The following is a 27,873-nucleotide window of genomic DNA, read 5'->3' on the forward strand; positions in this document are numbered from 1 at the left end:
TAAACATATTCATATAAGAAATAACATTTTGTTTCATATTTTCATTCATATATGTTTTTTGTGCAGTTTCATAAGGTTTGCTTCTTATTTTGCTTTAGATTTATTTTAGATATAAATATTTCTCCGACAGATATATTGTTGACGCCAATATATCAAAAATTTAGAATAAATAGTAGACAAATAATATTTTTATTTCACAAGAAGTCTTGTATTGAAAAAGAATCCCTCAAAATTAATTCACGCCCCTCGTGGAATATGTTTTGGTTCAAAACCAAATTCGGATATCTAAATGCAGTGAAGATTAATTTCGTTAGGCGAAATTAAAATAAATGTAGACACAAGGAAAGCTCCGGGTTTTAATTTGACAACCCAATGAATGAGAAAAACTTCTTAATAAAATTGATTAGGCCGGCGATATAATACAGGGTTGCCAGGAAAGTTCATTTATTTTAAATCCAATTTCGTAAATTGAAAAATGGTTGAATTTCATTTAATATTAATTGTAATAACGATAAGAAGAAACATATCTGTTGAGGATGTGAGAGTAAGTTAATTGTTCTTGAGCTTTCTTAACCAAGACTTCTTTCTCCGCTTCTAAAATTAATTTCCAACAATACATAATGACATTTTATGGAGTTATGGAGCTTTCACCCAAATGTACTTACAAAAATATTCAACAACATAGCAAAAGCAATGGTGTTTGTTTTAATTTTCTCAAACATGTAAATTTCTTCTAGTATATTTTAATTACTTGGCGTAATAGTAATGAATCTTAATTATCTTAATTTCTGGCTCTGGAAACAAAGGTCAGTGCACGGTACTTGAGTTAATGTTATTTCGTTGCTATAGCACACTTCTCGAAACGCCAAGTTCTAACAATTTTTTCTTGTTATGAACATTTCGAATTTCAGGTCTCATAGAAGACAGACGACATAAAAAAACGGAATAGACTCTGAGATTTTAGCACAATGTGTGTTTTATACCGTTGGAAATTATAATAATATTTTTTTGTGGTTCTCCTTTGCAATTATCTGTTATCTATAACTTTAACATAATAAATAAAAAGTAAATAATATGTAAGTAAAGTAAGTAATCCATGGAAAAAATGTCTATTAATTATACATGTATATAATTTGGAAATTTATTTCCCAAAAATGATTTTATTATTCTTAATCTTAATTAATTTAACCTACGAAAAATGCAATAGCCGATTGTGTAATCGCATCAACATGACCACTTATATAGTTTTTGGTGCTTGCAGTAAGATAAAAATGAGATACGTAGAAGAGAGCTCGAAAAGCTTTAAGAAAGCATGCTTTTAATTAACTTCCTGGGCTTTAATTCTTTCCCTAATTGATTTTTATAATATTAGATTAAGTAAAGTAAATACGGTAGCGCTGTGGAAGTAGCATTGTTACAAGGGGTTAGAGAATAGAAAAGATAGCGAGACGTCGTCGTGGTGGTCTTTTATAGGCGGGAACCTCATGGTACCAATCCACCAGCGTTGCCAACCTTTGAACTTGCTTTAGGTGAATGCGTGGTGGCCTAAAGGGTCGTAGCGGTCGCTACAATTTAATAAACTTGGATGAATTAAAACATAAAAGAACGAAACCTTATAATTTATTTGCTTCTTTGTTTAACCATATCACCTTAGCCCTATTCTCCTCACATTTGCAATGAGAATGGCAAGAAATGAAACTAAACAATGTAGTTGTGTGAGTTGTGCATGTGTAGCGCAGTTGGTGTGAATGCGATAAATGAGCTTTTATAAAAAAAAGGGGGTGCACAAAGAAATCCATTCCCCTTGGCATATTGAAAATGAGGACACCTACCAAGATCTAAGATTATCAATGTCCAGCGAAGGAACATCAAGAGAAATTGCTCGACAACAGTTAACCTCTGCATGTTTAAAAAGAGAAATGCCATTTGAACTGATGTTAAGTTTTATAACAATGTTGAGTGAACCAGTGAAAGTACATACATCAAATATTAATTAAGTTTAGGTCTGAAATCTTAAATATAATAACAAGATGAAGCAAAAATTGCTCATTAGTTGCGGTTAATAACTAGTTGTAATATTAAAAAAAAAATCAACAATAAATGTGGCTGATCAAAATACATGCAAGCATTTAATATAGTTCGTCCTGTTTATCTGGGATTTGGAAAAACTGTCATTTCTTCTATATCATAAAAACTAAATCTAATACAAATGTTTAAGGAAAAGTTGAATAATAAAGTCAAGAAACAATTTTATATTATTCTGAGGGTTGTTTCAAATATTTAACGAAGTTATCTCAAACACTGCATAATAGAACACAATAATTCTACTTAGTCTGTACTCGTTTCAAACGCCAACAAATTTAATATTATTATTGAGTTTCCTTTTATTTTTTCATCGTAATTTCCCACGAGTTCCATTCAAGTATTCGAAGGACGCTCGAAAGACATTATTCCAATCCTTGTGAGATTCCAGAATATCGTCTCCCGATGCCTGTTTTTACGTACTCAGTCAGGAAAATGGTTACCCTATAATCGAGTAGCAGTCTATATTATTCAGTATGTATGAATTTTTATTTGGTTTAAACCCTAACATTGCTATTATTGAATTAATGCTTATACTTTATATGTATTGTCGACAAACTAACGAAATTCCTACACAGAGTACTAAACTTCAATCAATAAAATTTACAGTAGATAAAATTAAATAACTATAAAATTCTATATGTTTTAAATAATATTATAAAGCTTATTAATGAAGCTAAATAAATTGCCTATAAGTAATAAAACCTTCACATTTTTAAAGAAATTAAAATGAGCTGAGGAAAGAGTATTTCAGTTTTTTATATTTTATGGCCAGATAATCAAAAGATCAACAACACTAATAACACATTTATTATTCGAAAATCAATACGTCTATAACATGGCGCCTATATTAAGTAATATTAAACGTAAATAAACACCAAGCATCCGAACATTCTCATTAGCAACCAGCAATATTGTATCGTACAATTGTATCTGGTTCTCATATTACCGTATATTGAAATTTATATCAACAACTACTAAACTACCAATCAAATATCTATGTTGGAGCTGTTGCGATTTAATATCATATGTTATAAAATATTGTGAATGAATTAGTTGTGCAATTAGGATTAAATTAAATATCTTGCTTAACCAATATTTTTTTTCTGTTTGTTTTGTCAATATTATCTATGTAAGATTAGAAGTAATATGAATAATAATAATAAGTTTATCAGTAAATTTATTTATTTTATGTAACATTCTGAAATCTCACCCTTGCAGGTAGCTCATTTTTATTTGTATTCTATGGCTTTCATTACTATATTGCATTCTACCTTGTTTTGTATCCCACATGAGAACTAATAAAAGCAACTGCATTCCAGATTATCGATGTTTAAAACGCAGTAATTGTTGATACTATAAGAGAGTATATCTAAAAGTGTTCCACGGACTGTTACGTTTTTAAACGTACTACAGTATGGCTTCATCGAATTAGTATTATTAGAGAAATAACAGGTCAATTGCAAAGTCCCCGGCCCATGCCACATAGATGGCGCTATTAGAATTAAATCCATATGTTTTTTAGTTAGCCCTAACCCTCAAAAGATGCGTGTATAAATTTGACAGCCGTCGGATCATTAGTTGTATTGTAGCATTTTGAGTGAAGCAACTTTTGTCAGTGTGAAAAAATAAATGGATAAAAAGCAATTTCGCGTCTTGATAAAGTATTGCTTTTTGAAGGGAAAAGTTCGGGACACTGCCCCAGGAAAATCAACCATCAAGACCAAAAGAGGTTGTTACCGACGAAAACATTTAAAAAATCAACAAAATGATTTTAAATGGCCGTAAATTGAAAATGAATGAAATTGCAGCCCCCTTAAAGATATCAACTGAACGTGTACATCATATCACGAATATTTGGGTATAGGAAAGTTCTGTGCAAAGAGGGTGCCGCGCGAGCTCACTTTTGATCAAAAACAATGATGAGTTGATGATTCGGAACAGTATTTGAAGATGATCAAGCGTAATAAACCCGAGATTTTACGTCGATTTGTGACATTGGATAGAACATGGCTCCATCATTTCATCCCGAAGTCCAATTGATATCCGAGTGTACTTCACACGGTGAACCAAGGTTATGGCATCTGTATTTTGGGATGCGCATGGAATAATTTTCATTGACTACCATGAGAAAGGAAGGACCATCAACATCGACTATTACATAACGTTATTTGACCGTTTGAAGGACGATATCGCCGAGAAACGGCCGCATTTTAAGAAAAAGAAAGTGCTGCTTCACGAACATAATGCACATGTCACAAGTTAGTGAAAACGATAGCAAAAATCGGGCTTCGAATTGCCTCCTTATCCAACGTATTCTCCAGATCTGACCCCCAGCGACTATTTCCTGTTCTCAGATCTCAAAAGAATACTCGCTGAAAAGAAATTTTCGTCGAATGAAATGGTGATCGTCGAAACTGAGGTCTATTTTGAAACAAACGACAAATCGTATTACAAAAATGGTATCGAAAAGTTGGAGGGTCGCTATAATCAGTGTGTAACCCTTGAAGGGAATTATGTTGAATAAAAAAAAACTAATATTGCCAAAAAATGTGTTTTACTATGGTAGGTCGGGGACTCTTCAATTGAACTGTTACAATTTTAAAACAAATATTACTTTTCCCGAAACATATATTTTGCTTTCATCCTGAGACACCATCACAAACCAACTACATATTCATCAGCTAAAGGATATAAAAGTGCAATAAAATTAGATCAGTAACGATATACTGCAGCCAAAGAGTAAAAAAACGCTCGAATAGCGACGAAAGATAATACGATAAAGGAGATCGAATATTCGGTTGTTATTTTAGTTATATAGCTCTTATGTGCAATAAGAAGATGTTCCAATTACCGTAAAATGAAGTCGATCTTTCTCCTTCATTCGGTTGAGAGGCCTCCCCCTTTTATGACACACGACCCTAATGCTTTACGGGTACGGGCCGTTGAAACAAAATAAGTTAGAGTCTGGGAGTCGTAAAAAGGCCGCCTACCAGAAAATTGCCGGTCCATCTTTTGTTTCTTTGTCGGATGTGATTTTGGGTTCACGTATTGTGTCTGTTGGTCATTGTTATTTGATAATCGTTAATATGTTCTAACTTTCTAATATCCTTGAACGTACCTCCTAGATTTTTTTTTATTAAGGGTTTTAAAAGACTATAATCATTTCTTGAAAAAGTTATAAATACTTCTAAAAGGAATAATTAATTTTTATAAGAAAATTATTACTAAAAAACTTCTAATATTCTAACTTTCTTGTCTTCCTCAACACATCTCCTGGATTGCTACTGAATATTTTAAAAGAGATAGTCATTTAGTGTCTTACTGATCTTAAACATTTCTTAAAAAAGTTATAAATACTTCTAAAAGGAATAATTAATTTTTATAAGAAAATTATTACTAAAAAACTTGTAATATTCTAACTTTCTTGTCTTCCTCAACACATCTCCTGGATTGCTACTGAATATTTTAAAAGAGATAGTCATTTAGTGTCTTACTGATCTTAAACATTTCTTAAAAAAGTTATAAATACTTCTAAAAGGAATAATTAATTTTTATAAGAAAATTATTACTAAAAAACTTCTAATATTCTAACTTTCTTGTCTTCCTCAATATATCTCCTGGATTACTACTGAATATTTTAAAAGAGATAGTCATTTAGTGTCTTACTGATCTTAAACATTTCGTGAAAAAGTTATAAATACTTCTAAAAGGAATAATTAATTTTTATAAGAAAATTATTACTAAAAAACTTCTAATATTCTAACTTTCTTGTCTTCCTCAATATATCTCCTGGATTACTACTGAATATTTTAAAAGAGATAGTCATTTAGTGTCTTACTGATCTTAAACATTTCTTGAAAAAGTTATAAATACTTCTAAAAGGAATAATTAATTTTTATAAGAAAATTATTACTAAAGAACTTCTAATATTCTCTTTCTTGTCTTCCTCAACATATGTCCTGGATTGCTACTGAATATTTTAAAATAGATAGTCATTTAGTGTCTTACTGATCTTAAACATTTCTTGAAAAAATAACAAACCATTCGGTCCTAGGAAACTAGTTGATCCTCATGAAGCTTACCATAATATCCCCCCCCCCAAGTGTTTTTGAAAGAAATGTTGTTCCCCATGATTGCAAAAATAAAGAATTCCTAAAATAAAGAAGTATTTGCTTATGACAATCTTCAGGTATATACGATAATAGATTGTTTCGTATTCGTTTGAAGGTACATTTAATTTTTTTAATATTTCTTATAACATTCCATAATTTGTCCAATGGGCAATAAGAATTTGAAAGGATTTATATTAAAAACTAACAGGTAGAAGATCGCTCCAATGACTGATATCTGAAGTGAAACTTATAAAGTGTTTAATTACTATATTATGTTGTTCTGAAACTATGTGTCTATAAATCAGGTCGGATGATAGTAAACCTTTAGCCTTCGTTACCATGTTGTATTTTCTAGTAGTACTCTATGGTTTGATACTCCAAATAGGCCTAAGAATGGACTTTTACGGCAATTTCTTGTTATCTAACAATAATTATCGCCCTATAATCAAGTACATCGGGTTCAGTTTAAGCCCAAGTTATTTACGCTTTATTAGTATATGATTATATAAGTATATGATCTTCCAGGTTAAAAAATTTAACATTATCTGCTTGCGGAAGATTATAATTACAAAATTTAATAGAGGACAAGTTTTTTTACGCAGGGTGAACGTCACGTGAATAGCTTTTGTCTCGTTTGCCTTGATACGTCATATAAGATAAAGTCGAAGTTTTTGTTAAGTGTTCATGTCGATTTCTTATAGTTGATATTGGATCCTATGAGATGCTAAAATCACCATATCGTAAGCATATTTTGCTCTAGCTTGTAGTGCACTTAAATTTAAAGCAATTTTAAGTGCTCATTTAGACGGTCTCAAATCCACCAAATATCATGATGTCCTCAAAGTGTCAATTAACAAGCTACAGAGCACTTTGCAGTTACTTCCAGTACAAACACATCGTCAAGCATTCTTTAATACACCTTCCCTATAATAGGTGGTTGAATATACTCTAATTTTTCCGTAAAAGAGCTTTTATTGAGAATAATTGGTAACATGTATTTTATTAAGAATATTTTTCTTAATTTTCTACAACTTTTTTCCATCTTTCTGGAAACATGGCGATACTGCGTCAAAAGAACGTTCTTAATTTGGGAGTCATCCACTCATCGATACATTTTCTCGCTTTTTAGAATGTTAATACCGTGTGTGAACAAGTAGTGATCAGAAGCTCTGATGAGTATGCTAGGTATGGCAAGGCTTATGCAGTACTATTCCAACTGTTACTGCGTATCGTTCACAACTGCAGCATGCGTCAGGGCGTTGTCAAGCAAGAGAACGGCATTGCGGTTGTTACTCGCAATCGCTAACTTTTTTGTAGCAATACATCTTTAAATTTCTTCAGATGGTTTCTTCAGCAATCGGAAAGCTTCCACAAAACCTACACCTCTCTGGTCCCACCATATACACAGCAACACTTTAGTACCATGAATATTTCGCTTCTTATAATACATAGTTTTCTGCTCTTGAAATTATCGTATTGGATCTACTTTTTTTGACCAACATGTTATACAATGTGTTATAATTTTTTTTGTCTAACAGACAATATAATCCTGATATTGAAATGGTTCGAAATGACATTTTCAGTCAATTAGTGAGATGTGTGCTAGACATTTTCACCAACAGATATCCGCAAAAATTATCAAAATACATGCAAGCATCTAATACCTCTGTACATTTATTCACTAGACAGATCCATTAGTTGACATGACACTTTTTGTCATCAAAAAGTTGTCCAAAGTCGAAGTAAGCATGAATAACATTATATAAAGAAGGAAAAATAATTTTGGTTACATCCATAAATACGCTCATTTTTTAAATAAATTATGCTGTTAAGAATACTATCATTATTATCAGTTAGAATAATATCATTTGATAATGTCCCTACCTATTCCATCTAATTCATTCCTTTATTTAACAAAACAAAACAAAACGAAACAAAATTGGAGGCACGCACTATATTATTATTAATATCTGATTAGTTGATCGATTTGCAGCAACTTCTTCGTCTAAATGTCTCCTTAATTTTTGACAGGTCTGCATCACTGCAGCGGTTATGCATCAGCTGCTCCATTTAACTTTATAAAATTAACAAAACCAGTATCTGAATAAATTTTACAGGTTTACTGAATATTTTACAGCTTAACTTGCAAGACAGGGTGGCCATCAGTGTATCACCTTAACTTTGCGAGTTAGTAAAAGGATTTATAATTTATTCATGAAAGGGTTTTCCATTTTAAAAGACTCTAGGTCTCGTAGCCAGAAAATCTACCTCCCAAGATTTTCAGCTATTTATTTTGGAGAACTAACTTTCCTGGTTTGGGTTTGAACTAAACATGAGGTAAAGTGTAAAATATATTAGGGCGTGGTGAATTGGGACATGACATTTTCTTTCTCAGAATGTGATTTAGAAACCTTGAAATATCACTGTTCATCATAGTTGCTATAAAAAACATATAAATGTATCAATTAAAAATTATAACCGATTCATACAAAGAACATTTAATACGATATATTCAGCTTAAGAAAAATAATGAAATATTATGGATTATATTAGTACAAATAATAATAAGTAGTGAAAAATATATATGGGATAAATACCAAAAGTATCAAATCATGTTCAGATAACATGAAATTAAATATCTTCAAAACTCACGCAAGACTAAGACAAGAAGGAAGATTAAGCCTAACATTACTTTTATTTTTATTATTTTAATTTTAATATTTCACTTTCAAAAAGTGAATAAACTAGCCCAGGGTTATATAAAATTGTGTGATGTTTATCGTGATTATGATGAAAGGTGAACATCAGTCGTTCTGGTCCGCTCATTGTTGAAAAAGTGGATGAAACTCTTGAACATATCGAGATATATCGAAATAGTTCCTCTCATAACATCACTATGGAATCAACACCGGCCTAACAGTTTTGAACTCTGCGTAAGATTGGGTACCAAAATAATCTCAATACATGAGCTGATTATAGAACTTATAGAGCGTAAATCCTAATTATAGTTGGATGACAAAATATCGCTGTATGAGTCAATTCTTAGGCCCATATGTACATATGGTTTCGAATTGTATACTACTAGCAAATCAATTTAGACGTCCTTCAGAAATTCCAAAATAAAGAGCTATATGCTATCGTTAACGCCCTATATCACTCCAGTAAAAAACTAATTCGCCGCCTGTGTAAGTACTTTGAACGAGTGTCAATGTAACCGAATGCACTCGTCAACCAACTAAAAATAAGCACACTGAAGTGAGTGTGCTAAAACTGATTAATAGACATATATTATGTCTATCTAATAGTAATTATGTAATAAGTAAATTATGAACAATAATTATGAATTAAATTAAATATTAGTTTATAAGTTTGTTAAATAGATAATTCACACGATATGCTACATGCCATTTTATAATGTAAATCCCATCAAATATGTATTACCCATTGGTCAGATTGTGGAATATTAAGAGAATAATTTTACCAAAAATTGAAAGGAATGAGATGTTGAGAAGGTTAATATAGTTTTTTTGTTATTTAATTAACCGGTCAATTGAAAAGTCCCCGGTCTGACACATAGATGCATAGCGCTACTGGAATTGAATCCATATGTTTTTAGTTAGCCCTGACCCTGAAAAGACGCGTGTATAAATTTGACAGCTGTAGGATCATTAGTTTGTGAATTATAGCATTTTGAGTAAAGCAACTTTTGTTATTGATTAAAAAATTGATATAAAAGAATTTCACGTGTTGATAAAATATTGCTTTTTAAAGGGAAAAAGTACAGTTGAAGCAAAAACTGAGTTTCTGGATACTGCCAAAGGAAAATCAACCATCAAGGATTGGTAAATTAAGTTTAGACATGGTGAAATAAGCACCGAAGACGGTGAACGCAGTGGACGCCCAAAAGAATTTGTTACTGACGAAAACATTTAAAAAATCCACAAAATGACTTTAAATGACCGTAAATTGAAATTGAATGAAATAGCAGACACTCTAAAGATATCAACTGAACGTGTACATCATATCATTCACGAATATTTGGGCATGAGCGCACGCTTTTGTTCAAAAACAACGACGATTTGCTGATTCGGAGCAGTGTTTGAAGATGATAAACCCAAATTTTTGCGTCGATATGTGACAATGGATGAAACATGGCTCCATCATTTCACTCCGAAGTCCAATCGACTGCTCCAAAGCGTGGGAAAACGTAACAGTCGGCTAGCAAGGTTGCGCATAGAATAATTTTCATTGACTCCCTTGAAAATGGAAGGACTGTCAACAGCGACAATTACATAGCGTTATTTGACCGTCTGAAGGACGAAATCGTTGTAAAATGGCCGCATTTGACCTGTTAATCTATTGTTACTCGTAACCACACATTGTATCAGGACCGTACCAAAATAAGTTAAAATTAAACAAATGCAAACGCAAATTTGACAAACACTGTACCCGTAGAGTTAATAAAATCTCTTCCATTTTTTTATAAGCGTTTATATATGTTTCCCAATATGAAACTCAATATCCAGGTAAATGAAAATGGTTTTTGAAATTTTAAAATTGATCGAGTAACAAACATGTCCCTTTGCATTTCGTTGTAATTAAGACCCGATGGATGTTTAACGAATGTTAAATAATACTTCGCGTAAATGGGAGTCCTCCCGGATAGAATACAATCGTGAAACAGTATCGGTGGAGTAATTCGAATCAGCCGAATTGATTTTTACGCTTTACCGTTGTGTAACTGATGAAACCTCTTTGTTCTTTTTTAGATTGCCATCAATATCTCGTATTTCCTTCAAATATAGGGTTGTCCAATTTGAATTTCCAAAGACATTCCGATCTGATTTCCTGAATGAGTAGTGTTTCCAACCCAAAAATGTGAATTATCAATTTCGGAAGATAATAATTATATTTGAATAACTGGTATAGCATCGTATATAAAATGTAAAATAGAAAAGAGTCTATATGTGGGATAAGAGGCGATAAGGGAAAATCTGTCTGTCAAAAGTGCTGGAGGTTTACAGGACAGACTCTACGATTACTTAAAAACATCAACTTTTAATGGATCAATCCTAGTGAACTGGTGACAAAAGAAATCAGTAAAAGTGAAAAATGCAATTGTATAAACTTGAAGATAGGGTAATGTCGGTTTTTACTAATATATGGGTTTAACATCGAATATATCTAGTAATAATTATTCAATAAAGACATACCACCATAGTTTTCTCATTTTCGATCCAGAAAATCCAATACTAAAGCACTAAACAAACTGAATACTCTTTTCTTTCCAAAATTCTATGGACTTAATATCTGTTTGTGAAAGAAACATGAAAAAATCGAACTAATATTTCCATAATAATAATATGAAGAAATTGAGATTAACTCCATCTCCCTTAAAAAATTACCGAATTAGCAATATATCAATATATGAATATATTCAATCAATATATTCATGAAAAATTTATTTTTATGCAATTCTCTAATATTTTCTTGTAACATGTTTTATAAAAAAAACCAAAGGTTCTTTCTTTTTAAGCCTTTACATTTTACATACTGTGTGCAATGTTATTGCAGGTTTATTGCATGCTATAAAATATCTGATAAAGTAGATGGTGTGTTATAAAAGGTCGTATAGATAAAAATGTTATTATTAACATAATTCAAGACTTAATCCTCAGAATAATATTTCGAAAAAAAAATTTCTGCGAAATTTAGCTTAAATAGTCCGAAACATTTTACAGTAAACAATTATATGCCCCATAATTAACAAAAGATAATCTATGTATGTGCAGTTCACCTATAATAAAACCGCACAAGCTAAGATAACAATAAAAAATACTAACATTCCATATAGCAACAACGCTAAGTATCTCAGAATGAATATTGATGTAAAACTTTGCTGGAAGATGTATTGGTTAATTGGAAGAAAAACACAATTATCAGTACATAATAAGTTGTACATGCTATTGTACAAGCAAGTATTGAAACCTATATGGACCTGCAATAACTAATAACAATGTAATAAATAGCATTAAAAAATGTATAAAATACTTCAACAATAATAATCACATTCAAAAGTATTTTGTAAAACAATCAATAAAGGCAGGGAAAAAGGAATAAGTAAAAAAATATGAACAAAGTTGAGATTACTTAATTTTATTCGCTTGTTTAAACCAGTCTCTTGTGTGAAATACCTAAGGTTTATTTTTATGCTTCCAAGTTCTTGTCTACTTCCCACCTGTCTACATATTGTAATCAATTGTCTCGCATATTGTCAATTTTCACTATCTCCACATATTGCCTTAAAAGTATTTTATTTAGTTCATATATTACGATTCTGTGCAAGTTTTGTGGCAAGTTGATATTTCTAAATAAATTAAGAACATACTTATTTTTCTTCCAAAGAATGTCTTTGATTCTATGTTTGATTATCGAGAGTATTTTTTTAAGTATTATTATTATTAGTCTTAATCTCTTGAGTAATATTTTTTCCAAAAATGGTTTGTGTAGGAATGTTCGTCGGGTTGGTTAGTCGGTCGAAATGTGTGGCTGCCGCTGCGATTATTTGTCAGAACACTCACTACTATTTTTGGAAGGAATTTGCACGGGAACTAAAAACACTGGTTGATACATGTGGTCGATGGGAGAATTGACAGGATATTAGGTTAAGTAGAGGAAGTACAGTAGCGCTGTGGAAGTGGTACTGTTACAAGGGGACGGTGAAAAGAAAAGAGAGCGAGACATCGTCGTGATGGTCTTTTATACCCTGGAACCGCATGGTACCAATTCACTGGCGTTGCCAACCTTTGTACTTGTTGATGTATTCGTGGTGGCCTAAAGGGTCGTGGCGATCGCCACAGTTTGCTTAAATATTTTTTTCGTTTGTTAAAAAAGTCATTATTAACTATATCATGACTAGTCTATGCTTGATCTACATTTGACTCAGTCTACTCGTCAGTCCATTAGTCGCCATATTATATTAGTCTACTATTGCTTCTTACAGAGACTAAAGATGTAATACATCAATTAATATTCTTGGTTAGTCTCCAGAATAGGCAATCAGACTCTTTATATGCTGATGGTCTTGTAAATAGAAGTTCCAGTTCACTGATTATTCTTTCTCTTTAAATCTTTGAGTTATTTCTCAAACATTCTCTGCTCTCGGTTTGTTTTTGATTTTTCTTTCTATTTGATTAGTTCTTGTATCTCTACTGGATAGTTTACTTCTTTGATCATGTTTGTAATGACTTATACTTTTCAAACAGTCTTTTCAAATTGATTTTAAGACTGACTTTCAGGTTTTAAGGTTATTTTTACTTATAGTTAACATAAAAACTGAATGATTAAAATTAAAATGAAATGTCTCTTATGTTTCAATAAAGCTATCATTTTTCTATAAAATTTTATCATAAGTGTAGTGTCTCCCGTTGGTTTATTGATATCAGCAGGTCAACATAAATTGAATTGTATTTATCACTGAAGTATCGTACAGCTCCTTTCGGCCAAATTTTTCTTGAGTCAAGATTTTCATTTACACTGGTGTAAATTATCTCATCCGATGTCAACGTCAACCTCGCCTTATTTAAAGAACCCAATACAAGCGTGTATTGATTACTTTTTGGCTTTTCGGCTTAACCCTCGTACTATATCTGAAAGTTCCACATACATGTTTCCCTGTACATTTTATTGTGTCATTTTTTCTGCTTAATTTAATAAACAACTTGATAGGGGGACACTATATGGGCAAAGTTAAATTATCCACGAAGAATCATTTATTTTATTCAAGAAGGTCGACCCCAAAATTTGTTAAAGGCGGTAAGTTTTGGAAGAGATTTATTAACAGAGTTGTTTCTCGAGAGACCCCCAACAAATTAGACTTTCGGTCTACTTAATAACATATCATACATCCTCATATAATCATGGATATCAAAGATTGCACATGCCCCCTTTCGTATCTCAGTAGATTAAGCTAAAAGAAAAGGAATAAGTGGGACTGCTTCGAAATTAATGAAGCGTTTCATTTCGTCCTTCCAGATTTCACGGCGGGATAGTTTTAATTTTTAATATAACGGATGAAATATAAAAGTCCTACTAAATTAACTTACTTTTCCTAAAATCCCTTTACTTTCCTTTTACATTTTATGAATCGCAAGAGATCTATTGAGAATTTTCATCATATAATCGATTCAACTTGATCGCCGTAAATTCGAATAGAACCCAAACGATTTATTAGATGCTCGTATGCATTATGATAATTTTTTCTCTTTAAAAAAAATTATTGGGAACAAAATATACAGTAAAATATTTTACATCATTTTCTACAAATTTTTCTTAACTTTCTGGTAACATAGCGATACCGCGTTGAAAGAACGACTTCTTCTTCAGCATTTCAAACCCATTTGCAATCCAAACCATGTTGCATCGATCTGAACAAGCGGTATTCAGAAGGAGCTACGTCTGGTACCTTAAGTACGCTAAGTGCGGCAAGACATCCCATTATAGCTGCATCAACGCATCTTTCACAACTCTAGTAACATATGGCCGAGCATTTACATGTACGGGGACGTATTTACGTCTGCTAATCACTTGCTTTTTCACAACAATACGTCAATTGAGGTCGGTAGACATCTGCAGTACAGCTTCATTTGATTTTAAGAGCGTGTAATATACGACACCTGATTCTACCATGTGTACAAGAAGACTTCATAGTCATGATGGTGACCGCTTGTTGAATATATTGGACAAATCGATCAATTCGTGTGGTAGCCATTTTAGATCTCTCCTATCGCAGATTTCGTTCAAAAGTCTTGCAAATCATTGTTAAATTCCAAAGTCCTCCAAGCAGTTCGTTGCCATGCACATCAAAATCCCCATTTTTATATCGTTGAAACCAAAACAGACAATTGGGATTTGGCGGAGAAGCATCACCATAATATTGTAATATTGTAAAAGTGCTTTATGGGATTTGACATATTTCTTCATATAAAATAACAAATAAAGTAATGAATATCGATAGGGTACACACATATACTCAGATATATGTAGAGAAAATATTATACATAGAATGTAGAAAAAACAATTGTATTTAAAGTTAAGTTACATTAATAGTAATTGTAGTAATTGTAATTCTTTATAGACAAGAAATATATGTAGCTCACCTGTAAAAAAGCAAAGATATTTAGCAACGAAAATAAAAATATTCCTCAATCAGTATCCATATCAGGAGTTTTACTGGCATCGAAGTCTGTTATAATAATTATTTTCTTCTGTCTTCATGCTGTATAGTATAACTAGAGAGTCTTTATTCTGATAGGACTCTTGCGTATGAATTAAGTATTTTTATCCCCTTAATCATAAGATTGAAGCAAACCAGCACGAACTTGTGTAGTGTACCAGTGTATTCTTATCTTTGTTTTAAGTAGTTTATTTAAATAAATTCTGATTTTATAATTATAAAATTATAATAATATAAATTATAATTGTGTTATTTAAAATTATTTTAACTTGTAAAATACAAACAACAATTAAGCAGAACAGTATTAATAAATTGACAAATTAAGATTGTACTAAGCATATCTAATGTAAGACGTAATTAATTTTAAAAAACACAATACGTATATTGATAATTCTACACAACACAAGAGTAATATTCTATCAATTGCTTAATAATTAAAATCATCTAAAATACAATTAAACGAAAATACACACTGGTGTTATCCAAAAGCAATTGCAGTAACTAATAAATATATTGAATTATTCAAAGCTACTTGAGAAAATTCTTGGCTATAATATTTATAAAGTGTTCTTATCTTGTCTTCTTCCTTCTTCCTTCGTGTTCTTCCGTATTTCTCTAGCACTTGCTTGAATTATCCTTTTTTTAATACCTCTATAGTTTTTACAATTTCTATACGTTCATTAACGATCAGTTTCTTATCCACGGTTACTACTCGTTTTCCTTTCTTTATTTTTCGAATCTTTGGACCGCTTCAGTACGGATCTTGTCCGGCCAATTATCACCACGTCTGAAATATGGATCATCGTGTAGAACTGGGGTACATACTTGACATTATTTAGGCTGTAATTTGATATCTTCAGACATTCATCTGTCCCTAAATTGTTTAATATTGATTCAGAAATAAGTTTGATGCTTATGAGGATCAATTCGGATCTAATGCAGAAGTTAAAAGGGCCATATATGAATATCAGGCGTACCGGAAAATGATTACCGATTTTTTTAACAGATCTAGCCAGGCTTAAGCGTGCAATGTTATGATTTGATACCTATGTTATTTTATTCTACTGACTTCAAACTTCAAAGCTATACATGTTACATTTTGCGAAAGCAACATCGTCACAGATTTATACCTCTTTCTCGTCTCTTACTTGATGTTTCTTGTCTGAAACCGTGCATCTGCAGCAAGTGTTATCTTTTTCGCCTAATCAAAAGAATCCGCTGAAAACAAAAATTCAAAACTGGTGATTTTGACGTGTTAGTTTTTGTGACAAGACACACGGTTTTTTTGGATACCATCTATATATTGCCTGAAATATGGACAAAAATCAAATGGCCAATACTTTGAACAAACAATGTTTCCATTTTCATGAAATTAATGTAGTTATTTCCAAAAAAAAAACGGCAATGATTTTCTGGTACACCTGGTATATTCAAAACCTTTCAGATTCTTATTTCTGGCAGTCAATGGAGATTTCTAATAGCAAAATCTGTTTATGTGTTATTGTTATTTCCCATATAGGGTTGTTTAATAAAGAACATAACATTGACCACGTTTCAAACAATATCTATTCTATCCAGCATAAATCAGTTACAACTTCAACCCGTTCAATTTCCAACCAAGCAGACAAAAACCTAATAAACCGGCCGGTGAGTAATTGAATAGTTCGTATACCTGTCAAATATTTTCATGTTTCCCGTGTGATAGGCTACAATGCAAATAGGTCTTTGTTCTGTTAGCCCGCCGGTGGTAATTTGACAGTCCCATGTCGATATTTTTTCGAAGCGACGTTGCCGAAATGGGCGCTCTGATGCTGCATTGCCATTACCATCAACAATGGATAAATGCGAACATTATTATGCTGTGTTAATGTAGTCTTACAGGCACGTATTATCATAGATTTATAAATTATTTCCACTTATTTTTATAAAATATAACATATACATAAAACAATAACTTTACAATTTCGGGTCAACTTTTTGACCAGAACAGACAGAAAATCCTTTTAACGCTATTTGACTATTTAGCACTTGTTTCTAGCCTGCTATTGAGCTTCGGAATGTACGAAAATGCAGAGACAACTTTGCAAAGTCGATTCAAAGTGTTTTTGTTACGTTTGTGGATGTTATAGATTCAATAAATGTGAAGAAATAATGATAAATTAATAAGATGCGTATTTGCTCTACTTTGGGTTTGGTATACAAACACTGGTATCGAAATTATTTTGTAACGTGTAAAGAACAATGCTGTACAATTAGTCATTGGGTGAAAATGTATTTATTATAACAACTAGCGACCCGCCCCGGCTTCGCACGGGTGCAATGCTGATACTAAATTAAATACACTACAGAAAAAATATGAACGTTGTATATAAAAACATAGCGGCCCGCTCCGACTTTGCACGGGCATAAAATATATATGCCTATGTCACTCAATGAAAACATGATTAAAATCGATCCAGTATTTTTGGTTCATTCATTACTGCCCTTGGCCTGCACGCATTAAATTTGGAGTAAAACAATTCCTCTTCCCCTATACTTACTATGAAGATTTCCTGCTATCTTTGGAATATCTAAATTCATACAATTTTTATTACATTACACATTTTTAAACGCAAATTTTAAATTTGTAATATCTCCGAAAATATTTGTTTAATTTACATGCTGTAAGGAACCATATTGATCTATATTAATTGCACACTGTATTTAAGGTACTTAATTCGATAAGGATTAATGCCGTATTGCTTAAAATAGCTTCGTAAATAAGCCATTTTCTCACGTAAAAAGTAAACAATAAAAATGATTAATGTGGGTTATCCCTAAAAGATAAACATATACCATCGCGGACTTTTTTTGTAGACCTTTTTATGGTGTACAATACTGTAGTACATTAATTTGATCTAACTCGTAGGGTTAGGCAGCGTTTTTGCTAATTGCTAAATAAGCCTAAAAAAATAGGTTAATTTACGACATCACGTTAGAAACCTCTAAAATTAGCAATGTTGCCTTAGTATATTATGCATGTATTATACATATAAACCTTCCTCTTGAATCACTCTATCTATTGAAAAAAACCGCATCAAAATCCGTTGCGTAGTTTTAAAGATTTAAGCGCACATAGGGATATAGGGACAGAAAAGGCGACTTTGTTTTATACTATGTAGTGATAGTCTGGCAAAATAATTTTACGTATTTTGATACTAAATAATATCGTATAATGATTACAGCCATACTGAAATAATTTGATTTTTTTTAGCGTCTGGCACATTATAAACGAACATAAAAATGTATGGCAACGAATTAAATATTTTCGTTAAGCCTATCAAAATCCATTAGAGAAAAGTATCCATTCTTAATTAGTTTAAAAATTGAATAATTTTACCTGCACAGGTACGATGCGCACTGGTAAACGCAACACCTGCTGGGCCGGATGCTGCTGACCGAGAGAGAGAAAGAGATGATATGTCAAGAGATCCGCTTACCTGAAATTATCTCTCAAAAACCTTGCTAGCTCATAGACTAACATACTCAAAATTTTTTGAACTGACGGTACTTTAACAAGTTAAAACCCAAACAAAAGCTTTGCATTCAGGAGCTACCATAATATCTTCTATTTACATGGCGTCTTTCGAATTGTACTACCGACTAATAAACTGATGAGTGCGCCTCTTAGCATAGCGATTAAAATAAGTAATATGTTCAAAATAGTAACATATAGATATTCGAAAGCGCAAAATATTTCTCCAAAGACTTATAGAATTTTCTCTTTATTACTTTATAGTCTGATCATATTTGATGTCATCTGGTATGTCCGTTATTGGTTCATTATCAGAAGACAGCAAATGTCGCAACCATTTAATTGTATTTTTTGTGCACAGAAAAATTCTTTCTTTCGATATAAATTTCTTCTAGTAATAACGTCACCTTTTTTATGATTATAGAACGTTTTCTTATGAGATTCACGGAGAAACTCCCGCAAAAAATAGTAATGAATGTGATAAAATATGACGCCATTAAGAAACTCGTATGTACCTAATTTGTCGCTGGTCTCTCGAGGAACAACCGTGTCGATAAATCTTGGCAAAAACTGCGCGGAGACGCCCATCTTAAATAAAATAAGTTCCACGTTCTGGATAATTTAACTTTGCCCGGGTCACAGTCCGACTCCGAGCTGTTTATTGTCTCCGTTCTGCCGTCTATAAATGCCCCAGAAATTCCACATACAAGAAATGGGGCAATAGCCATTTTCTAAAGGGAGCAAAGTCATCGATTGTACACACATTTGAATGGTTAAACTTTGCACAATGAACTGAATGAATCGTAACGCGGTAAAGAGGGCATAAAGGTGAAAACATTTAGTATACTAAATATAATTTTCTAGAGTAATATATGTGTTGAACAACACATACATTTTTAGTTATTAATCGTGATTTCAGGGGAGATTTTTGTCATATTTTAATTTTTTTTATATATTTTAAAGTCTCCTTTTACCAACTAGAGGTTTATATGGACTGGACCTACTATTTAACGTGGGATCCGAACCACCTGTTCTAGCGAATGACCAATTTAGAAACCATTTCAGAAGAAATCCGGTCTTACCCAGCCTGGTTACTGGCGTGACTGGGATCATTTCCCTTGTCGGATTTTACACTCTTGCCTAGGACGATCACAAATATTAAACAATCACAAATATAATTTCACTACAATGCCCCAGCGTGACCGGAACCCGCGACTATCGCAATATTAGGTGGACCGTCCTGTCGCCTTTACCACTGCGCTAACCCCTGCCTATTTTGATTTTTATTGACGGAAACGTAAAATGCGGCGCAAGCTCATCCTAAATTATGTGTGTGATAATTATGTGATTTAATTATTTTGGTTCTGAAAACAATTCTTTACAGTGGACAATTGTATATTCTTCAATTTATCCTCTCATCGACTACCTAGGTGTTGGTGAACCGAAAGATTGTTAAAAACGTCTCAATGGGAAATTTTGAACAATTAATGCTATTAAATCACATAATAATCATTCATATATTTCTTATTATGTATACAAGGGATGCAATTTATATTTCTGGTCTTCACAGTTTTCATGTGCCGGACTTTTTATATGAATCTTGGCATTGTTGAACATAATATTCTTTAGAAGCTTTTGTTATTCCAGAGCGTTTTATGCAATTTATAGAAACTTGAAGAATGATTTCGGAAAAAAAATACTCGTAAATATTCCCATTAGAGATACTTTTATATTTATTATTATTTAATTAATATATTGTTACTAGTCGTTTCTGTCTAACCTACAATTTGTCTTTATGATAACTTAAATCTAGGTATATAAGTAGGTGGACCCATCGGCCATAACTCAGTCTCTGGTGAAATAATGTTTATACGTGTCACTGCTGAATTTTTTAATATATGCACCTCACTACACAATACTACATAAGATCAGACGGTTTGATTCTTTTGAGTCTGTGTCCTCTTCTGGTGGTATCCAAAAATTGCAATATTTCATTATTCGGGTGAGAATTGAGTCTTTTCTCATGCCCCCTTGCAATTCTCTTGATTTCTTGACTGGCTGTGGGTATCTGAAGGTATAATATTTGGGTGCACCTACAATACCTCTCAGGACTTTGTTCTGAAAAATTTGTATTTGATTTATGTTACTCTTTGCAGAACATCCCCATAATTGAACTCCGTATGTCCATATAGGTTTTAGTATTTGCTTATATAATAGCAATTTATTATGTACTGATAATTGTGATTTTCTTTCAATTAGCCAGTACATTTTCCTATATTTCAATTCCAGTTCTTTTCTTTTCATCTTTATATGTTCCTTCCAGTGAAGTTTTGCATCGAGATTCATTCCGAGATATTTAGCATTGTTGTTATATGGAATGATATTCTTTTATATAAAGTCCTATTCCATGCCCCATATTCAACAGACTTTTTCCTTCCGACTACCATTTTTTCGGCCTCATCACTTGATGAGGATGATAATTCGCGACTTGACCAAGGGATTATTCGATTAATTTACAAAAATAAAGAAACTCTATTCATTGTTATAATACATAATACATAATTATTATAATAATAATTAATTTGTTAATTTAATATCAAAACGTCACTCATATCATTTTTTGAGTAATACATATAATTTTTATTCAAAACATTTAATATTCAAAAAAGCAATCGTATATATATATATATATATATATATATATATATATATATATATATATATATATATATATATATATATATATATATATATATATATATATATATATATATTAAAATTACCTTTTATTTTTATATATTTAAATAACCTTGAAAATCTGGCAAATACACTAAATCTCATTAGCACTATATCGCTAGTAAAATGATACAAATTGTTTTATTGTTATTGTTGTTTTGGTAAAAATACGTTATGGCTTAATAAAACATGTACAGGCAAAACATTATGATATACTAGCATTCATATATAAGTTTATTTGAAGTGGTTAGATGATCCGTGCTTTAATGATTCTTTTTACCCTGAATTATTTTTCTTTGCCAAAATAGGTTTATTAAGTTCAGCTTGAGTTGTATTAACAAGCTAAAAATTATATTAATTTATTATACAATATAATATTTGAACTAGAATAGAAGATGCATTGTTATTATAAATATATAACCTCTCCAGTTAAACACGTCATCAAAATTTGTGACGTCAGCATGTTGTAATGTTGTCGCATCAAATCTGACTTTTGGTTTACAAATTTTGCCGGTTTATTAGAGGTTATATTATTATCGCTATTGTTAAGGATTTTGCAGATATTTGCCAACATATTCCACTAGTACGATTAGAATTTTATAGGCGAATTACATCTTTAAATGCACCGAACAACATTCTATCTCTTCTTAACTAGGATAAAATGGGAAGGAACAATACACACCGGATTTTACAATCTGCAATTAATAATACAGTCGACTTCATCTATGACGTGCATTATTTCGTTCATTGGACGTGCAATAATAAATTTAGCTCATTTCATAAACCAGATAATCGTTCCAGAATAAATAAATTGAGATGACATGAACAATCGACATGTTTGGTTTCTCGCATATATTAATATATTTTCCTTAAGTCATAATTATTATTTGTAATGAGGATTTACTAGAATGTATAACTGTAGGATAAGTAAGGAAGAAACAATATAGAAATAAAATATAAATACTTCAGAGTACAAATCTCTCTCTATTGAACTATCTCTAATTTTTATTATACTAATTTGGTGAAAAATTAATTTCGGTTTTATACGTCGTATATCTCTAGTACTACTTATTCAATGGGAATTCTTAATGCATCCTCATTATAGCCCGTCCCATTATTGTTTATTTAGGTCTATGAAAATTTCTCTTAATTATGTAAAGTTGATTTCAAAAGAGGCTGGTGAAAATATCTTATTCAATTTTTCATCCAGAAATCTCAAGTCTCAATATAACTCAACTTAAGTTGTTCCTTATAAGTTCTCCATATCATATAAATTGACCAAACAGTTCTTATATATATATATATATATATATATATATATATATATATATATATATATATATATATTAGTCTCCTTTTACCAACTATGGGTTTATCTGGATTGGGCCTAAAGTTTAACGTGAGCTCCGAACCAAGGTCCTCAGCATTAAGCCTACCGACTGGAGAGTGACCAACTTTAGAAATCATCCCAGAAGACATCTTGTCTTACCCAGTCTGGTTACTGGCGTGACTGGGATCATTTTCCTTATCGGATTTTACACTCTTGCCTGGAACATTCACAAATTTTACCATCGCCATGCCCCAACAGGATTCGAATAAAATCTAAATACATCTAAAGCAAAAGGTACTTGAATTTGAACGGCCCAAACTGCACTAAAAGGGGATATGGCTACTGTAGCGACATCAAGTACAAGTGGCACCTTTGGCATAGTCTAGCATTTAACTAGAGAACCCTAATACATTATAATAATAGAAACAATCGAACAAAGACCAACATATAGTCATACACATAAATAATTAAAAATAAAACTCTATCGTATTGTTATTGATTTACACTATCTATAAATTTTTTCGATGTTAACTATTATATTTACGCGAGAGTAATTATATTTTAGTAATAAACATTAACCGATTATATAAGCGCAGTTTAAATCGTATAAACTTATGAAGTGTAGTTTTTATGAGATTTTCTATTAGGTTTGGTGAACAACAACCGATTTCATACCGGTTGATTATTTGAATGAGTAAAATGTGGTAAGTTCTGTACTTGACATGAAAATTACTAATCGTTTTGTTGTCGTGCAGAAATGTAAAATATTTTTTGTGTACCTGTCCGTTAATGTTGTTATTATTACGCTAATAGTCGTCTATAGACCGTTCTGTATAAATAATTTATGGTAGTAAAATGAAACTGCTGTTATTCATGAACCTTTTTTTTTTCATAAGTCGTTAGATTTCATAAAAAAATAGAGTTTTCAGATACAACTTACTAAGCTAGCAAGCTGGTGTTTACTTTTTATAGAACGTTGAATAAAAGACTGTTTTATAAAATAATCCCTAAAAAGTATCCATTATATTTACAAAATCAATGTGATCTATTTGATAATATTCTCGAGCTAATTTCGATGTTCGTTCAAATTCAATTCTGTTCGTTTTTCTCTTGAGAATTTGATTTAAGGTATGTTATAAAATAATAATTATATAACATATCGTTGTTGAAACATTAATACTGTTATCATAATAATACTATTTAAATATTATTAAAATATTGTTTAAATTTCTAACATTTTAAAAAATTCTAATTAAATTTAATAATTAAGAATGCAAGACAAGTAGGCGTCTTATTGGCTGACTATTATATCACCGTCCGATTGAAACAATTCAGAATTTTCAGTCAAAGGAAACTAAATATGGCAAATAAAATAATTTATTTTTGAATTTTTCTCTGAATGAAGGCTGGTAATCTGAGTTTAACGATGCAAGAAATCCAATTTATTTGTGCTACAACGCTGTCAGTATTCAAAGCATTTGGTTAAAGTTAAGTCATATTTCAAAGATTTTGTCTTTTGCTCCATAATATCATCGATTACGCATATTACGGTATTATGCATACAGCTTTCTAAAACAAAAAATAATAGTAGTGTTCTAAAAAACTATCAAAAAAGATGAAAGCAGAATTCAGTGGGAATGAAATATCTTAGCAAAATATAAAGAATAACATTCCCATAGAGGAGATAGGTTAAGAGCCTGGTAAGCAGCGAAGAAAAGGTGAAAACACCGAAGATAACCTTAGGGAACCATGAATATGGATCAATGAAGTACTGCAGAAAAGGTTTAAAAAATCGGGTGAAAGCAAAAATATTGAGCGAAAGCAAGAAAGAACATGAAACAAGAGACGCTAAATATAATACATCTCGTAGTACTTTGCATACTTCAAAAATGAACGATATGGTCAGTAACAGTTTCAGTACCCATTATTTATGTATTTTCATATATGCGTGTACATAATATTTTTAATAATCACTAGGAACAATGACATTAATATTGATCTAAAAAAATTTAATACCACTATCAAACAATGTTAGATAACTATTCAGATTTTACAATATCTGCTATTAATAAGCTTTTAAATTATGATATTTTGATAATTTTCTTGGCATTTCCATATCTAGAATATCATAATTTTTATTTATATTTTGGTTATGATTAACATATCATTCATAACTAGTGTCATGTTATTTTTCCAAATTATAATCCTCAAAATCTCGCGACCATATAAAAGAAATTAATAAATGAGTAACTATCTGACCATAGATATAGCACATCATAAACAACTATATATAGTTTATCCCATATGTGCAGAACGAAATAATCATATACAATATCTTGATCACTTCCATGTACAGACAGGTGTCACAATAACTCGGCAATGATACTATAAAGGCAAATAAATTATTAGTTATATATCGCATAAATTTAAAACATAGTATGATGCATTTTGTAGATTAGTTCTATTTAGTCGAGCCTGATGACGAGCGAATTTAAGTGAACGGGAACAATTTACCATAATTAAGTACGGTGTCTACTTATTTGAATAATTTTCTCATTTTAAACTTGTCGGTGTTCAAATTCATCGTCACTTTGCTGCGGAAGCCCTTTTCCAATAGGTTTCCAGTCATTTTACATAATTGAAAACCATGGATGTATGCAGGGTATTTATCTACGCTTTCATAAAACAGAAAAAATCTATATATTGGTGTTCTAGACCGAAATATTGATACCAACTTAATTCAATATCATATATTAATAACAGTAATACATACACCTTACATTATTAGCTATAAAATTATCTACTAAAGTATGGTAAATATTTTAAGTGCAGAATAACCTATTCCATGTTCAAGACAATGTCCTATATGACTACTAGTACAATACTTTTACATCTTTGCCCAATAAAGGACTTTTTTAAATCAAGATCTAGACTCGATTTATTCAATTTTTGCTATAGCATAATGCAGCTCTTATCTAAGTCGATAAAATTGTTTTTCACGTAAAATATTAAATTAGGTTACGTGAAACTCCAGCAAATTTCAATACCTTGCGCATTATCAAAATAGTTCATAAAGGATTAAACTCTTCTCTCGCGTTTCTATAGAGTTAATGACTTATAGACGCTGTATTAAGATTTTCCATCTCTTATACTTTGGAATAAAACCGCTTGCGGCTAAGTTGCGTTCTGAGACAATACGCAATATTTACACCTCTATTAACAAGATAAATTTAACTTGACAGCGTAAAATGAAGTGTACCAGTACATGAAAATTTTCGAAAATGGAAAATGGCTATTTTCAAGATTTTTTTTCAGGATTCCTCCAAATCAGGAGGTAATACATGGACAAAGTCTCTATAAGTTAGCATAGAAATGACACCAATGCCTCTTGAGTTGATTTTAAGCCTCTTGAGTTGACTCAAAATCATCAAGTCTCAATAAAACGAACGATTTCAAATGAAATAAAATTCTTGGTTTTTTGTTTTATGTTATTTTATCAGTTATAAATAAATAAAATTAAAAAATTTGTTAAATATGTAAATAAATATAAACAGTTATAACATACTTATTCATTATTATTGACATATATACTACGATATTGTCAAAATATAACGCCCAAATCATAACGAATAACCATGCTTGACTGTAGAAAGCGTACAGTCCGGATCGTAGACTTCTTCTGGGGTTCTCCATATATAAACCCAGTCGTTTGTAGAAAACAATGTAAACGATGATTTATCAGACCATACCACATTCTTTCAATCATTGAGTGTCTAGGTTTTATGATTAGATAATCATCATCATCATCTCTTAAGCCTCTTAGCCTTAGTTTCCGTTATATAGGGTTTCGTAGTCTTTGTAGTTAAAATTAATTACTTTAAATAAAAATAATTAAGGTATATATTGATTTCAATTATAGTTATCGAACAAATAACTCTCATATATATAGAATTACTCTAAATTCCATACGATTTTCTGCCACTAGCCATCCGCCAATAGCTTCAATGATGTTGGAGATGGAAATCTACTGTTCACTCTCTGCTCTTCAATTATATTCAGATTTCCTTCAAAAGTAATACTGGACCATTTTGACTGTGTGTATGGGCGTATTATCATCTTCAAATATGGCAATGTTGGCAGAAATATGCTGGTTATAGTAAGAATTTAAACAGTAATATATTGAATGGTATTTAATTTCTACTTAAAATTAATAACTTTAAATAAATAAAATGACAGTGTATATTCATTTAAATTATAGTTATCGAACAAATGTCTCTCATAATATAGAATTACTCTAAATTCCATACGATTTTCTGCCACTAGCCATCCACCAATAGCTTCAATTGATGTTGGAGATGGAAATCTACTGTTCACTCTCTGCTCTTCAATTATATTCAGATTTCCTTCAAAAGTAATACTGGACCATTTTGACTGTGTGTATGGGCGTATTATCATCTTCAAATATGGCAATGTTGGCAGAAATATGCTGGTTATAGTAAGAATTTAAACAGTAATATATTGAATGGTATTTAATTTCTACTTAAAATTAATAACTTTAAATAAATAAAATGACAGTGTATATTCATTTAAATTATAGTTATCGAACAAATGTCTCTCATAATATAGAATTACTCTAAATTCCATACGATTTTCTGCCACTAGCCATCCACCAATAGCTTCAATTGATGTTGGAGATGGAAATCTACTGTTCACTCTCTGCTCTTCAATTATATTCAGATTTCCTTCAAAAGTAATACTGGACCATTTTGACTGTGTGTGTGGGCGTATTATCATCTTCAAATATGGCAATGTTGGCAGAAATATGCTGGCTATAGTAAGAATTTAAACAGTAATATATTGA

The 27,873-nt window shown here is 31.3% G+C and overlaps 2 protein-coding genes across 7 annotated transcripts in view; one reads left to right on the plus strand and one right to left on the minus strand.

The window, feature by feature from the left end:
- LOC143196611 (uncharacterized) overlaps positions 1-27,873 on the minus strand; it is a 132,721-nt gene that overhangs the window by 64,249 nt on the left and 40,599 nt on the right. The window lies entirely within an intron of this gene.
- The window catches only part of LOC143196612 (regucalcin), a 56,808-nt gene that overhangs the window by 13,332 nt on the left and 15,603 nt on the right, over positions 1-27,873 (plus strand). Inside the window, exon 1 of one of the 4 annotated variants that reach the window (XM_076404448.1) lies at positions 23,576-23,716. The exons of 2 other annotated variants lie outside the window; for them this stretch is intronic. In XM_076404448.1, the coding sequence (XP_076260563.1) occupies positions 23,703-23,716 (14 nt within the window). In that variant the 5' untranslated portion in view covers positions 23,576-23,702. Of the gene's footprint in view, positions 1-23,575; positions 23,717-27,873 lie in introns of those variants that run through there. One more of the 4 variants, XM_076404449.1, reaches the window with a different exon arrangement.

The sequence above is a fragment of the Rhynchophorus ferrugineus genome, unplaced genomic scaffold, assembly GCF_030347505.1.
Source record: "Rhynchophorus ferrugineus isolate W39M unplaced genomic scaffold, kcgeb_rfMv2 rfM4, whole genome shotgun sequence".
Taxonomy (NCBI): Eukaryota; Metazoa; Arthropoda; class Insecta; order Coleoptera; family Curculionidae; genus Rhynchophorus; species Rhynchophorus ferrugineus.